We start from the raw sequence: 15,000 nt of genomic DNA on the forward strand, positions 1-15,000 counted from the left end.
TCCGCGCTGGGAAAGACCAGCGTCAGGTTTCCCTGGGCCTCTGGGTAAAAATAGCCCCGCTTTATAACTTTCATCCCGTCCACTACGCCGGTGGTTTCAACTCCCTGTAACCCCACACACACACACACACTCACACACACACACTCACACACACACACACACTCACAGGAGGGGATACGCCCCACGGTGTCTTTACAGAGGGGGGGATTGTTTGTTACTGTGGCTGTTTGTGTCTTGTGAGGGTTTTATTGTTGCAGGGTCTTTAAATACACCGCTGCTTAAGAGTTAAAGACCCTGGTGTGGAAGCTCCTCATACCTTATAACTCTTTAGAGTTAAAGACCCTGGTGTGGAAGCTCCTCAAACCTCACAACTCTTAAGAGTTAAAGATCCTGGTGTGGAAGCTCCTCAAACCTCACAACTCTTAAGAGTTAAAGATCCTGGTGTGGAAGCTCCTCAAACCTCACAACTCTGACCGCTGGAGGACAATAGGACCTATTCAACCAAACCTCATATGCGGCACTTCAGGTTATCAATCCCATTCATTAGTTTCATTAATTAGACCAGTCCAGGTGCACATTTAGGCCACATCAAGAGTGTTATTTTGGAAACAAGAGTTGAAAAGGGTCTTAATTCTTAAACCCTGTAGACCCATATACACCTCACGCTCCATTGAACCTCCTTTGTTCAACTTTAACCAACGTCTGATGTTGGCTCTACCCACCCCGACTGTACTAGCTTAGCCCCGGCAGCCCTGAGGCTTAACCCAGAGGTATGCGTTTGATGTCTTCCACAAGATGTCAGATGTTTTAAGCAGCCCTACTCCCCTCAAGACAATTAGCGCCGTATTCCGGTTATCGCAACGGTCGTGGTGCAACTCTGACTAATTGTGGAACAGTGTTGCATAAAAAGATGTCAGTCCCCCGGTAAGGTATTTCTCTGGGGCATCAGACAGCAGGAATTTTAGGAATCTAGTTAACGTGTCTAAACCTCTGTAGCACCAAAGCGCACAGGCACAATGTCGAAAATCAGCCCCCCCTCCACCAGCTGTGTTTTCAAATGCTATGATTCATATTTTTACGTGTGTGAGCCGACAGGAGTGAATTAGCACAGTGGAGAGACTCTTCTACTGTATATAGCATGGTTCATATCTAATTTCCTTCTGAAGTCATGTTGAATTGCCCCAAATCTCACTTGATTATCATCTCTTGTTGGATTAGCTTTGGCCTTATCTCTCTCTCTCCTTGAGGTGTTAATTTGTCTTCTGTGAAAGTTGGCATTCAATTCGGGGGTGGGGGGGGGGTGTCCTGTGGATCTCAAGCCATGAAGGCCTCGTCCTGAGAGAAGATGAAGCTGGATTCTGACCCATAGTACCAGTAAATACAGCAGCTAGCTTTGCACTCGTATGACCCCCTGACCCCTTCCCTTTAACCCTCTGTCCCTCTCTCTCTTAATTCAAGCCTCTGATGAAAGTCGGCTTCAAGTATGTTCAGGCAAAAGAATGTGGACGAAGGAGTCTCATCCAGATGTTGTGTTTTGGTTTGCAGGAGGACATTTTTATGACTGGAGTAAAGGCCAAAGGATGACACAAGGACAATGAATGTGAATGGCTATGTGAAGTGTGTTCAATAGGGCTGATATATGATACAGTTCGTAACTTGGCCTCCCTTGTAAAAGGCAGCAATGCGAGACCACCGATGTCCCCTCAGAGATCGTGACCCAGACAAAACCAGGACAAGTATTTTCCCAGAAAACCAGACAAAGAGCGCATAGTTGAACAGCAGGCTTTCATTCTCTTCCCGAGTGAATAGGTAGCATGGAAGGATACCGGTTAAAGTTTGGAATTGAACCCAACCGTCTTGGACTCCCAGGAATTCCGATTGCCCCTCCTTGGGGACTTTTGCCTCTATGGTTTGTGGACAGAGGCTGAGGTCCGGGAAGGTTTGTCTGGGTCGTCAAACAGAGCCAGATGTGTGTGATTTCGCGAGCGTAAAGGTCACTCGTGCTTTTGACGAACCGCGACCGCAAGCGACCTCGTACGACCCTCTGCTCAGACTCCCTCCTTGACCGTGAGCGACGTAGCGAGAGGGCTTGATTGATGTTGCATTCTGGGGGTGACGCTCACCTCGCCGGCTCACGAGGACTATCGGTTGTGGAGGCGGTGTTGTGACAGAATTGATGGATGGGGGCGTGTGTTGTCTGAGTTGTGTTTACACCTCTCACGGTGCACCTTAAGAATGCTAATACGCCGCGCTCCGGCCCTTTAAGGACATGGAAAAACCATCTGAAGTGATTTTGGGAGCCCCTGGGTGTGGTTTGCTACTAAGGCAGGGATCGTAATGTAACATGTATGTACGCGATATGTCTGGAATACAGACCGGAGCGATGATTTGAAGCGTTATTTACAATAAACTCTCCACATCGGTGTTCGCGGTTAGCGAGAGAGGTGTGATCGAGTGGAATCTCATCTGTCTGTTGGATACGTGTGTGTGTGTGTGTGTGTGTGTGTGTCTGCCTGGATACGCTTGAATGTCTGATTCTGTAGCAGTGGGTGTTCTCTTTGATCTCGCCTGCCTTGTCTAAGGATCGTTCTAGCGTGGTGGAGAGATCATTCATCCCCTCGCCAGGGTCTCCTCGGAGGGTCTCCATGGCACCGTGACTGCCAAGTGTGTCTCTCTCCAGCTAGAGACACGCATGCGTGTGTACTCACAAACGGGCGTGTCGCACGCTCAACACACGCGTGCTCTCTCTCTCACAATCCCTGTCACAATCACCAGAACGGCGGCGCCGTCTTCCGCGTCGGGGAGCGGCGAACGATGCGCCGAGTCACCCAATCAGAGCCCTGGAAGTCGCTCGCTGTCAGAGCGACGCCCGTATCGGGAGCTCCCAGCTCTGAGGGATCACCGGCTCGTCTTGATCCCTGTCACCGCGGACGCGCGTCCAGACGTCCAGATGGCCCCTCCAATCTGTCCCAGAGAGGTTCTCCAGGCCGCCACATGTCCCCTCTCAACGTGACACCACAGTTTCACGACGTTCCACTTCAATAGGCCTGGCGGAGAACGCTACGCACATTTTTGTTTGAGCGGGGTCGTCTTCAAAGGGCTGTAATCGCCGTTTATCCGGGCCGCGCGCGGCGTGTTTACGTTACGCGTTCGGGGCATCATCCAGGGTGTGTTCCGCGCGAGGCGAGGGGCCGTAATCGTGCGGCCGAGCGACTTGAAAGAGCGGAGAGGTCGTAAAGGGATATTTGGAAGCGGTTCGTTAGGCGTTTGGCAGGCCGTGAAGCCGGGAGCCCTTAACCCCAAATGAGACGGTAGAAAGACCCTCCTCTTCAATCTGACACGCTTCATTCCAGCGCTGACCAATAAAGACAGTCCTGACCGGGGATGGCGGCCCTGACTCCGTCATTACAGGGAGAGGAAGAGAGGAAGCTGAAATGACATTGGGATGGATTACAGCAGCCCTGTCATGATAGATGCCACGTCATTGGATCAGATTTTTTTTCTCCAGATTTTTTATGGCTTTTTTAGTTGGTGAACAACTGAACCAGGAAAAAAAGTGAACGGTCTGACTCTGTCTGTCAATCACGCCGTCGAAAACTCGAGACAAAATCGACGTCAAGTCATTTAACCGAGTCATACCGCTCAGAGCCAGACCGGCAAGCAAGGAGGGGGGGGGGGGGCGGGGGGTTGGGGGGGGGGGGTCAAGGGCTGTCATATCTCTGACAGGTCCAGGCTCTGCTAAGCGGAAGTCCAGTCCAGGCTCAGCTCAGCGGAAGTGAGAGAGAGGGAGAGAGAGAGAGAAAAGGGAAGAGACTGAAAGAAGACTTTGTGTCGGTGACCGGCGCAGCCAAAAAAGGGGGCGGCTTTTAGAAACGAGGGGGGACAGGGGTGGGGGAGACAGAGAGGGGGAGATTGCGGACGGTAGGGGAGGGGTGGGGTGAGTGAGTTACCGTTTCCGAGAGAAAGGGGTTCGGCGAAATCCCCCTCATTGTGATGGGACCCGGGGCCTTTCTCTCGCTCCGCTGCACAGCGGCCACAAAGAGGGGATTTCTTCATTTATTTATTCAATTTCATGCCATGTCGACCCCAAAATGGCCTCGGACACTTTTTTCAGAACTGCCCTGTCCTCCTTTGCGGCCCAAAACACCGAAAACAAGAAAAAGACCCTTTCGTGGGCACTGCTTTTAGCTTGTTATTGTTTTCTGTAAGGGGGGTTTGGTGGTGAGGGGGCTTGAGGGTTCTGGGGGGGGGGAACCGGGGTGCCGGAGTGAGAACCTACTCGGACGTCGCTTCTTGAATGTGTGATTTAGTGGGAAGCGAGCGCGCCCCCGGTGTGGGAACGGAGAGGACTTCTAAAGGAAGCTGGCTGGGGTTGGGAGCTCTCAGTGGCGTTGTTGAGACACCAGGGCCTCTTGTGAGATGGATCTTGTGCCCCGAGCTGCTGAATGCTGATGTAGCGGAGAGCAGGCAGGGAAACACTCGCGTTCTGTCACATGCACACACGCGCCCCCCCCCCCCGTCCCGTCCCCTCCCGTTCCTCTCTGCCTGGTTATATAAGACCTGCCAGATTACCGTGGGAGACTTCTACTCTGTCGTGAATGGCTCTCTCTAGATGGACGGAGCGATTTCACTGACTTTGTAACTGAAACTTTGACAAAATTAAACGTATTTTAGCCTCTTCTGACCTACTATACCGTACCTCCCACATTTCTGTTTAGAAACATACTATGACCAACCTCCTCTGACCTCTAACCCCGGTGTGGTACTTTTAGAGCTGACCAATCAGAGCAAGGATGGAGGACGTATGTCGTCCAGCCATTGTGGAGTCTTTCTGTATGCGTTTCCCGTATGTTTCCCATGCGTTAACACAAGCAGTCTGTCTTTTGTCCGCTTCAAGGAAGGATGCACTTCATGTGGTCAATGCCACGGCCCAACATGCTTTCCTCCCCATTCATGATATGCATTACAAAAGGACAAACGACATGAATGAACGGATGTCGCAACTAGTGGTGCCTACATGCTGATGGGTCATCACCCCCCCCCCCCCACAAACTTTTTAGACGAGCCAGGCTTTCAGCATTGAAGAGGTGAGAGTGGCATCTAACCTACAGAATAAACGCACGCTTCCATCACAAGCCAGTGATTGAGAGCGTTGGCTGCCAACGCCCGATTCAAAACGCACGTCTTTTTCCGCGTTATTCTCGATTTTCAAATGACCCTTTTGTGTTGCCGTAGCTCACAATGGACAACGCGTGGGTTTTGACTCGTGAGGGAGAACGAGAATGAAGGTTTTTGCTCAATTGACCCTTGATCTTTAATTGTGCACATTAAGTATCCAACCAATTGGTTTAAGTTACAGGAAGAACATGCATGCACACAAATACATTCTCACACACTTCAATTCAAACCAATAAATCTTTATTGTCCCCAGAGGGCAATTCAGGTGCAGTTTAAAAAACAAACACTACAAACATAGATACTTATAATGGGCTTTGGGAGAAAGAATCCAGTGACGCACGTTCTTGTTCAGTACTTCTTTGTTTTGTTCAGAAGAAATTCTAGGAAACCAGAAGTTGATTAGATAATTTTTTTGTCACGTTTGATTCAGCTAACTTTAGTTTCCTCCTTCTGGTCCCTTCCCCCCAATCCCTCCTCATCCCCTCTCCATCCCTCCTCATCCCCTCTCCATCCTCCTCCTCCCAACATCCCTCATCCTCCCTCCTCCCAACATCCCCCATCCTCCTCCCCCCTTCTATCCCTCCTCATCATCTATAGCTCCCTCCATCCCTCCTCCTCCCTCCCTCCCTCCTCCCTGGCTCCCTCCATCCCTCCTCCTCCTCCTCCAACTCCCTGGCTCCCACCATTCCTCCCCTCTCCTCCTCCTCCTCCCTCCCTCCTCCTCCTCCTCCCTCTCTCCCTCCTCCTCCTCCCTCTCTCCCTCCTCCCCCTCCTCCTCCCTCTCCCCCCCCTCCTCCTCCCCTCCCCCCCTCCAGCCCTGAGCGCCTGAGCATCTGACGGTCAGCAGTCACATGAGGCAGTCAGTCCACAGAGAAGGAACCATTCAAACGCTCACACTTCCCTCTTTTTAAAGCCCCTGTGCTTTCAGAGTCTTTCAGAGTCACAGCTCTGCTCTGCTCTCCTGTCTGCAGACTGAGCCTCAAACACAGAGACATCCTGATGCCCCAGTTGAACTGAGACTGACAGACCAGAACCTTCTATAGCTCTGCTTGAGAATGGAAACGCCCTTCTGCAGTAGGATGCTATATGTACCACAGTATATGTTCTATATAGTGATATTAAAGACACTTTATCACCATTCATCATATGTTCTACATATACCACAGTATATGTTCTATATGTACCACAGTATATGTTCTATATGTACCACAGTATATGGTCTGTCTATTAGATGAAGGACTTTGTGAGTAATTATAACATTTTGACAAATATCTCATCTTTCGAGCCTCTGGCAAAATCAAGCAAACCAGGAAACACCCTCTACCGGCAGTCAGCAGAAAACGATGACCATCCGCCTCGTCCATGAACGAGGTCGCTAGTAGAACGGACCCGTGCTAGTCAAGGTGCTGTGACCGCAAAGGTCCAGAATCAGCCCAAGCCCTCTTCATCCAAACAATCCTCCCATTAATCTTGTTAAGTGAGTCTGCCGAGCTCCTGCAGAGGATAAACAACCTGCTGTGACCCCCATTAAAGGGATTTCCCCTCCTCCGTAAGTCCGTAAGTCCACGCTAAGTGACTCTCGTGGCACGCCTCCTGCAAACGGTGCGATGGCGGGTCAAGCAGTGCCTCCGCTGACTCGTCTTTCGCAACTCTGACTGGTCCACGCCGGAGTTGTGACACGGCGGAGTTCTTTACATCTCCATTTCATTTAGCAGCTGACTTTTGACAACTTGTGACACAATGTTACGTGATTAACCTCATAGTTTTGTCCATTTAAATCAACCCTAATTTGTGCACTAAATGTGAGTCTTTCTCTGGCACTGTGGACGGACCGTCGTAACTCTAGAGTAACTGACAGGGTCTTCATGAATGTAGGCTTGTTACACTTAAGGTAATCACACTTACAATTGCAAATTGTACTTGATTGAAAGTCATGCTTTGTATGGTTAAGAGTTTAACACTACCACATCTCTCTCTGAGGGCCGGTGATATGACTCCTTCAGAGTTAGCAGGAAGGGTTCCGTTTACAGGTAGAACCTTCATTGAGGGTAGAACCTTCAGCGAGGGTAGAACCTTCAGCGAGGGCAGAACCTTCAGCGAGGGCAGAACCTTCAGCGAGGGCAGAACCTCCAGCGAGGGCAGAACCTCCAGCGAGGGCAGAACCTCCAGCGAGGGTAGAACCTCCAGCGAGGGTAGAACCTTCAGCGAGGGCAGAACCTTCAGCGAGGGCAGAACCTTCAGCGAGGGTAGAACCTCCAGCGAGGGTAGAACCTTCAGCGAGGGCAGAACCTCCAGCGAGAGCAGAACCTCCAGCGAGGGCAGAACCTCCAGCGAGGGCAGAACCTCCAGCGAGGGCAGAACCTTCAGCGAGGGCAGAACCTCCAGCGAGGGCAGAACCTCCAGCGAGGGCAGAACCTCCAGCGAGGGCAGAACCTCCATCGAGGGCAGAACCTTCAGCGAGGGTAGAACCTCCAGCGAGGGTAGAACCTCCAGCGAGGGCAGAACCTCCAGCGAGGGCAGGCAGAAGGCGTTCTGCTCACTGTCCAGTTGAGCAAGCATTGAGCTGGACCCTGGCCAGCATATGGGCTGTCTGTAGTCTCACACCTCTCGGGCTAGCCCCTCCTACTCACAACAAACTCTCGCCCCGCATCGGACCCCTCTGTGCGGGTCCTACTGGACCACGCCCTGCTTTTTGGCGAAGAAATTCACCAGCTTGTGGGGGAGAAAGCTGTGGTTCTGTCTGTCTGGTCATGGCGGTGGGCATTGGCTAGTTTCCAGGCAAGGGAAAATGGGTTTTCCTCATCTATGAAGTAAATAGATATTAAAGACGCTTTATCACCATTCATCATTTTGATGAACAATTAATAACAAACTATTATGATGAATGTGGTGATTGATTAATTAGATTTATGGGTCTTAGTGTTGCATCAGAGTAAGCAGATTGAATGCTCCGAACCTGCTGCAATGTTGTTGGCATACATAATCTACTTTTCATAGTTGAAGAATTATGTGAGTGAAGGGATTTGATACACTTTCTGCACTTTTATCTACAACGCAGATTCTATTCAAGCTTGGCCTAGATTTGAAACGCTGCACACTTCCTCTTCACAAAGCCTCACTTCCTGTCCGGGGACATGCGTGCCGCTTTTGTGCCAAGAGTCACTGCTGCACTCTGCATACATTGTTTATGTCCCTGCCCCTCCGTGTTTGCTGTGCGTCTACTTGGAAAAGAAGAAACTCTTTTCAAACTTGCAGTTTGAAAAAAAGGGCTTGTGGCCTTTGTTCAATCTGCTCTGTTTTCACTTCCTGTTTGCACGCTACATGCACACCGACAAAGAATAGCAAGTAAAGTGCACACATCCTTTGTAGCTGAGCGTCAATGTGTACTCTGAAGAAAATATTGAGACATCTGTTGGCTTTCAATTCCAGGCACTCGCAGGCCGTTCAATGAGTAGTAAATGAAGCAGAAAGTCATTTCTTTTGTGTTTTTTTTATTTGTCTACAATGCTAACAACCCCCCCTCACAATGTAAGCTAGTGTGGCTTTTGACTGCTCGTGTGTAAACTAATAGACTTGTAGTAGTGTTTGTTAATGAGGGGGTAGGTGGAGGTGCTATGTTTGTGAAGATGCTAATGAAAAGCTAACATGTAAATGTTGAGCTAACAGGCTGGTGTCAGGAAACGGGAGCTAGCGCTCTGAAGGGACCCTTTGTCAAGGGTGACTTAGTGAATGTGTCAGAAAGTGGATGTTGAGGCTCCAAACTGCCGAGTCTCTTGTTTCTTATGCTCAGCTCTCCCCCCAGTAAGACCCCAGTATCACATTGAGCCTGAAAAACCTAGTAACATTCTCAGCTAGCTGTGTGATACACTTTACATTTGGCCCTAATATCCTTCACATAACCTATAAATCTTGAGTACTCATAAATATCACTTTGTGCATCTTAAACACAAGATCCTCCTTAGGTTTCACGTCATAGTAAGTCACTACTCCTGCACAGCGTTCTCTCGCAAAGAATATAATGGCTTCCCAAGTTTAATATCAGGGAACATTTCCTAATACCTGCCTATGGCTGCATGACTTAATAGTTTCCTGTTACAGAGACCCCAGAGTTTCAGACAGAGTAATGAGTTAAGGCGGATGGGCTCTCATGGGAAGTGTGTGTGTGTGTGTGTGTGTGTGTGTGTGTGTGTGTGTGTGTGTGTGTGTGTGTGCGCACGCAGTCCACAGCAATAAAAGCACATCTCCAAGGCAGTCCTGACAAAGCCCTCTGTGCCCCCCCCCCCCAGTGAGAGGTATGCCTGGGAGGAAGGGGAGGGGCTTAATACAAGGAAATGACTGTTGAAGTTCTTGAATCATTAATTGAATTATTTGATGAACTGATGTTTTTTGGGATTTGCTGGTGATATATTTAGGCGTCTGGTTAGGTGGACAGCTGAAACGCTATAGATATATAGCTCTGTGTGTGTGTGCGTGTGCGTGTGCGTGTGTGTGTGTGCGCTGGGCTGGGGCGCTGCTATCCATGTAGGCCTGTCATTGATGCGCACCAGCCCCTAAAGAGCTCAAACTGACCAAGCACGTCTTGGTCAGAGAGCAGACTGGACACCCGGTACCCGACACAGACTGCGGGTACAAGAGTCTGAGACTTGTCAGTGAACTCAATCTATACCCATAGAACCGCAGTATATCGATTTTGTACCATTGCCACTCACCCTTTTTTTTTTACCCTTTTAACCCTGAAAGTACAGTGACAACATTTCGAATATTAATTGGATTTTCCCTATAATACTTGGATGCGCAGTTTCTCAGCTTTCAGCAAGTGTTGGAGTGAGGAATTTTGTAGATTTGTTAGATATTTTTTTTATATTATTAAATATTTGTTAGATATTTTTAAAATGTTGCCGGTGACGTGGTCGTATCGAAAGGGTTAAATTGATAAATGATCAATGGTAATGGAGTAACGCTCATGTGGTCCATCAGTTCTGTGCCAGTCGTGAACGATTCACCTGTGATGTTGTTGCCTGGTCGCTGAGGTGGGAGGAGCTTCCACGGTCGTCTATTTAGAGCTGGGATTCTCTGATTGCGCAATATGAGCAACCCCCCCCCTCCCCCCACCCAACCCAACAGCCTCACCAGCCCCTCTGGGCTGAAAGCCCTGGTGTGTGATATTTCTCTCACCAGCTGGGTCTGCTGCACACAGTAGAAGATGAATCATCTTTATGATTCGGAGGCCGTCAGAGATGGGCCTGCCTCCCTATTACTGCCACATCACAGATTTGATGGATCAATTAAGTTGACTTGCTATTCTTAGCCATCCGGGGGAAAGATAGATGACTCATTTGAGAATATGATATCACGCCCTGTCGAATAATCTATCACGCTCTAGAATGTACAACAAATAAGTGTTTATTTTCTGTTTCTCTACCGAGTGTCTGCTAAAGGGTGTACATAGCGCTTAACGTATGCATTTAATGCTCGCATGTTTTGCCTCCAACCAAATTCTCAGCCACCGATCGTGGGTAATTTTCTACCTTCTGACCTCCGAGTCACCCGTTTAGTTCGATCACAGAAGCTCGGTTCAGTGTGGTGCGCTACCCGTGTTCCTCCACCAATTACCGCCAAGAGCAACCTCCGTAAACAAGGTAGTGTCCTCTCCTTACGTCTCTGATTTGGTTATTTACTTCCAGCGAGAGAGGACATCTCGCCGCGCGTGGTGGGGGCCGATGGCCCTGTGACGTTGTATTGACGTCAGAGACCCTCTGAAAGGTCACCTGAGACATCGCTATGGCAATAAACAAGCGGCGTGTCAAGCGGAACCTTCAACGGCCGGTTGACTCGGAAATGTTGAGTGAATTAGGCATGCAGGAAGCGTGTCCAGGGGGGGCCTTTCTGTTTGCGCGGAATCGCGATGTCTTTACACGTTGTGTACATTTTATCTCCCCGCTTCCTCGAGCAACCTGTTTGTCAAAAGGACAGCTCCTCAATATTCACCCCACGTTTGTGTGTGTCTGTGTGCGTGTGTGTGTGACGGGGGGGGGGGAGGGGGGGGGTGTGTGCGTGCTGTCCTCTTTCCACAAATTGTTTTCTTGGTCCCCTGACCAGGGCGAGCGTTATCTGATCGCCGCCTTCGCCCCCTGCTCCCCTCAAGCCGGTGGCGCGTCCAGATCCGAGGTGGACAAAGCCTCCCTCTCTTCAAATAAACCCGTCCTCCTCACAACGGAACGCAGACACGGCGCGGGAGCGAGCCGTCGCGTCGGGAGCGTGACGCCGACTGAAAGGACCTCTTTGTTGCTTCTCCCGGGCGCCGGTCAACCCCTTCGGCCACATCTGCGCCGCACATTTCAGCTGTGGGTTTCGTCACACGTCGGCAGCCATACCGCGCCGCTGGTCAACCATGACCGAAGACACCTTTCGTTATTTTAACTTCCTGTCCGGTCCTAACGCTCTCTCGTCTCCACTGACAACCCGTCGACTTCCTCGTCCTCCTACTCTCCCAGTCAGTGACGGGGATCTGTATCCAACTTTGGGGGGGGGACATTTACATTGAAATTTTAGTATTTTTTGGGGGGGGCATCTTCCTACGCGGCTGTATGGTCATTTGAACGCCACTACCCCAATCTAAATATTGAGGGGGACAATTTTTATGATCTTAAATATTGGGGGGGACATGTACCCCCCGCCCCTGCTCCCTAGTCCTCCTTGCTCACCCCCCCCTCTCTCGGTCAGCGAGGAGGCCCCTCCTCCCTGGGCCTTTCTCCTCATAGACGCCTGGGGCCCCATCTACTCAAGTGGCTCGTTCAACTTGGACATGGCACAAGTCGCCATATGGGAGATTTAATTATCATACCCCTCAAGCACAACCACCCCCCCCCCCTCCGAAAAGCAGCCAGTCAAAAGCTGCTACTATATACTTCCCCGCTAACCAGTGAGCGTTTTAATTAGCGAGGTCCCAGCTCGCCGCGCATGGCGGTTGTGTGCTATTTTTATAAGACAGGCGTAAATGGTAGTTGTAGGAAAAGGGGAAAGAGCTCCCAAAGTGTTATGTCTCGATGGGCCGGCTGTCTGATGTCGAGCTCTCTGGAGCAGCCTGTTTTCCCTGCTCAGGGCTGATGTGTGATTACGAGGGACGGTCTCGTATTAAAGGCGGGCGGACGAGGCGTGTGGTCCGCTCGCAGGCCTATTTGAGTACACGCCGCCGAGGTATTTGTTGTCGTTGTGTATGGTGTTGTCGTTGCGTAGGCCTATGTGTGTTTGTGTTCACGTGCACGTCGGTGTGCACAGGCCTCCTTGCGTGTGTGTGTGTGTGTGTCTAAAATCAGCAGTTCGTGGAGACATGTGGCCCCGGGTTCATCATTGTGCCTTGGGGCCCGACACACAACCAGTCAGACAGAACTGGTGTGAGCAGAGACGGATCATGGAAAAATGGGCCCCTGGGCCTGAACGTGTAGAGGGCCCCCCCCTCCCTACCAACTCCCCCCCACCCCCCTACAGCCTCCGCCACAACACTGTTGTTCTCAGTTTGTTTTCTTTAAAAAACTGGAAATGCCAGGAACCTGCTGTAAAGCATCTTACTGCGTTGACTCTTTATCTTTTCGGATCTTTCGTTTTGCTGCTCCGCTTAATATGTGACAGTGCTCCATTTTACATGTACGGTTCTTTATCAAGATCAAACAGATTGAATCAATTGACCTTGTGACCTGATCTGTCTCGAGTTCATAAACTTTAATAGTGCCCTCTGACTAGTTTTATGGCCTACCCATTTATCTATGGAAATGCAGCCTACATTCCCACCCATTAGATTAACGAGTAGGTTATAGAAATTATGGAGGCCACACAAGCTTCTGTCTTTTTTTAAAAGACATGGGCCCCTATAATCTGTTCACTTTTTTTTTAATGTTGTTGTGTAAGAAATCTCACCCTAAATTTCTATCGGTGTCCCTGCAACAAGAAATGCAAAGGGGCCCCTGAGGTCTTGGGCCCCTGAGGTCTTGGGCCCCTGGGCCTGGGCCTGGTAGGCCAGCTCGGTAATATGTCTTTGGGTGTGAGGCGTTAGTGAAGGTGTGGAAACATGCTGTCACGTTCACGAAATCCCCCACTTTCACAGTCTTTAAGTAATCATCTCACGATCTTGTGAAAAAAAAAAGCTGATAAAAGCATTTCGCTCCGTCCGTGACGTTCCACGCGTTCGTACTTCTCGTCGGCTGTTAGGCGTCACTAGCCTAGCATCTCACAATCATAGTAGAACCCGACACACGTTTCCTCTCTCGTATAGATCCTACCGCTGTGCGAGGGGAAAATAAACCGTCACAGATTTGAGAGGCAGACGCTGACGAGGGGAGAAAACGGCCATGGCCCAGGAAGCGAGGATGTGAGGCAGAGAGAACGTTTGAGGATGTTTCTGTCTCTCTACACTTAATGCATTTGTCAGGATTGGGAACACCGCCGACTCAGAGGAGACGAACCGAGGGAAAGATAAAAATAAAAGAGGAACGGAGCGACGGTTTGGGGGTCGCGTTCATCCGTCTCCCGTTCCGTTTGTATCGCGGTCAGGGTTCGACTGGCAGGTCCGCGCTTCTCGGGAAGCGCTGGCGTTCAGGCCTGCAGCGTTGCGAAGGTTGAGGGGGCTGCAGATGCACCCGACGCGAGCTTGTTAGCGTCTCTCCGAGGAGACGGAGCGTGACGCCGGGCGGGCAGACAGACGGGTGTTCACTGAGGTGTCTCACACATGAATAGGCAGGTAGCTTCCAGGAGGGACCGGGGGGGGTAAACGTTTACACTAGGGGGAACAGACGGACACGCTAGGCCATATGCTCGCGGAATTACAAAGCGCCGTTCATGTAAACACAGGTGTCGAATGTCAAGGGCATTTTCTATTAACGTATCTTTTTACTGTGCGTGTGTGTGTGCTTGTGTGTGTGCTTGTGTGTGTGCTTGCGTGTGTGCTTGCGTGTGTGCTTGCGTGTGTGCTTGCGTGTGTGTGTGTGTGTGTGTGTGTGTGTGCGTGTGTGTGTGTGTGCTTGCATGTGTGTGCGTGCGTGTGTTTGGATGCTCGTTATTTTGCCTTCAGTGCAAGTAGGGTTAAAATAAACACTGTACACACTGTATATTTACCAAGCTGTAATGTTGACCTCCTCCTGAACTCTTAAACGGTCTCAGTGACCTCCCAGCCCCTAGGCCACCTCCCTAGAACACCGTACTCTCTCCGGATGTAACCTACTGTACTGACCAGACCCTAACCAATCTCTCTCTCTCTCTCTCTCCCTCCCTCTCTCTCTCCCTCTCCCTCTCCCTCTCCCTCTCCCTCTCCCTCTCCCTCTCCCTCTCCCTCCTCTCCCTCTCCCTCTCCCTCTCCCTCTCCCTCTCCCTCTCCCTCTCCCTCTCTCTCTACCTCCCTCTCCCTCTCCCTCTCTACCTCCCTCTCTCTCTCTCTCTCTCTCCCTCCCTCTCTCTCTCTCTCTCTCTCTCTCCTTTAGGCCTTTTTAGAAAGAATCCGACAGACTGCCGAAGACCAACAATGTCTTACATCAGAACAGGTCAAGGTACGTAGCCATCTTCATTCCAGCGTGAGCAGAACAAACTCTGAACTCTGGAACCATGGAAGCGGCTGGAAAGTCTCATCTTCAGTCCGTCCATCTCGGCGTAATAGCGTCTCTGGTTCTGCCCATGTTGTGGTTCCTGGGGTGTTGGTGGCGTTAAGCGGAGGTTCTCTCTGTGTCCAGGTCCTGTTCTCCAACATCGAGGCCATCCTGGCCGTGCACGTGGACGTCCTGTCAGCTGTGGAGGCCAGCCTGCTGCCCGAGCCCCGCCCCCACCACTCGCTGGGAC

The 15,000-nt window shown here is 50.6% G+C and overlaps 1 protein-coding gene across 1 annotated transcript in view; it reads left to right on the top strand.

The window, feature by feature from the left end:
- Positions 1-15,000, top strand: part of prex1 (phosphatidylinositol-3,4,5-trisphosphate-dependent Rac exchange factor 1) — a gene marked incomplete at both ends in the record, with an annotated part of 82,583 nt that overhangs the window by 4,117 nt on the left and 63,466 nt on the right. The window contains 2 exons of the mRNA XM_084435837.1: positions 14,649-14,714; positions 14,895-15,000. The exon at positions 14,895-15,000 is cut by the window's right edge and continues 17 nt beyond it. Of these exons, the coding sequence (XP_084291963.1) occupies positions 14,649-14,714; positions 14,895-15,000 (172 nt within the window). The remainder of the gene's footprint in view (positions 1-14,648; positions 14,715-14,894) is intronic.

Source organism: Borostomias antarcticus (assembly GCF_949987555.1).
Source record: "Borostomias antarcticus genome assembly, chromosome: 3".
In the NCBI taxonomy this organism is placed as follows: Eukaryota; Metazoa; Chordata; class Actinopteri; order Stomiiformes; family Stomiidae; genus Borostomias; species Borostomias antarcticus.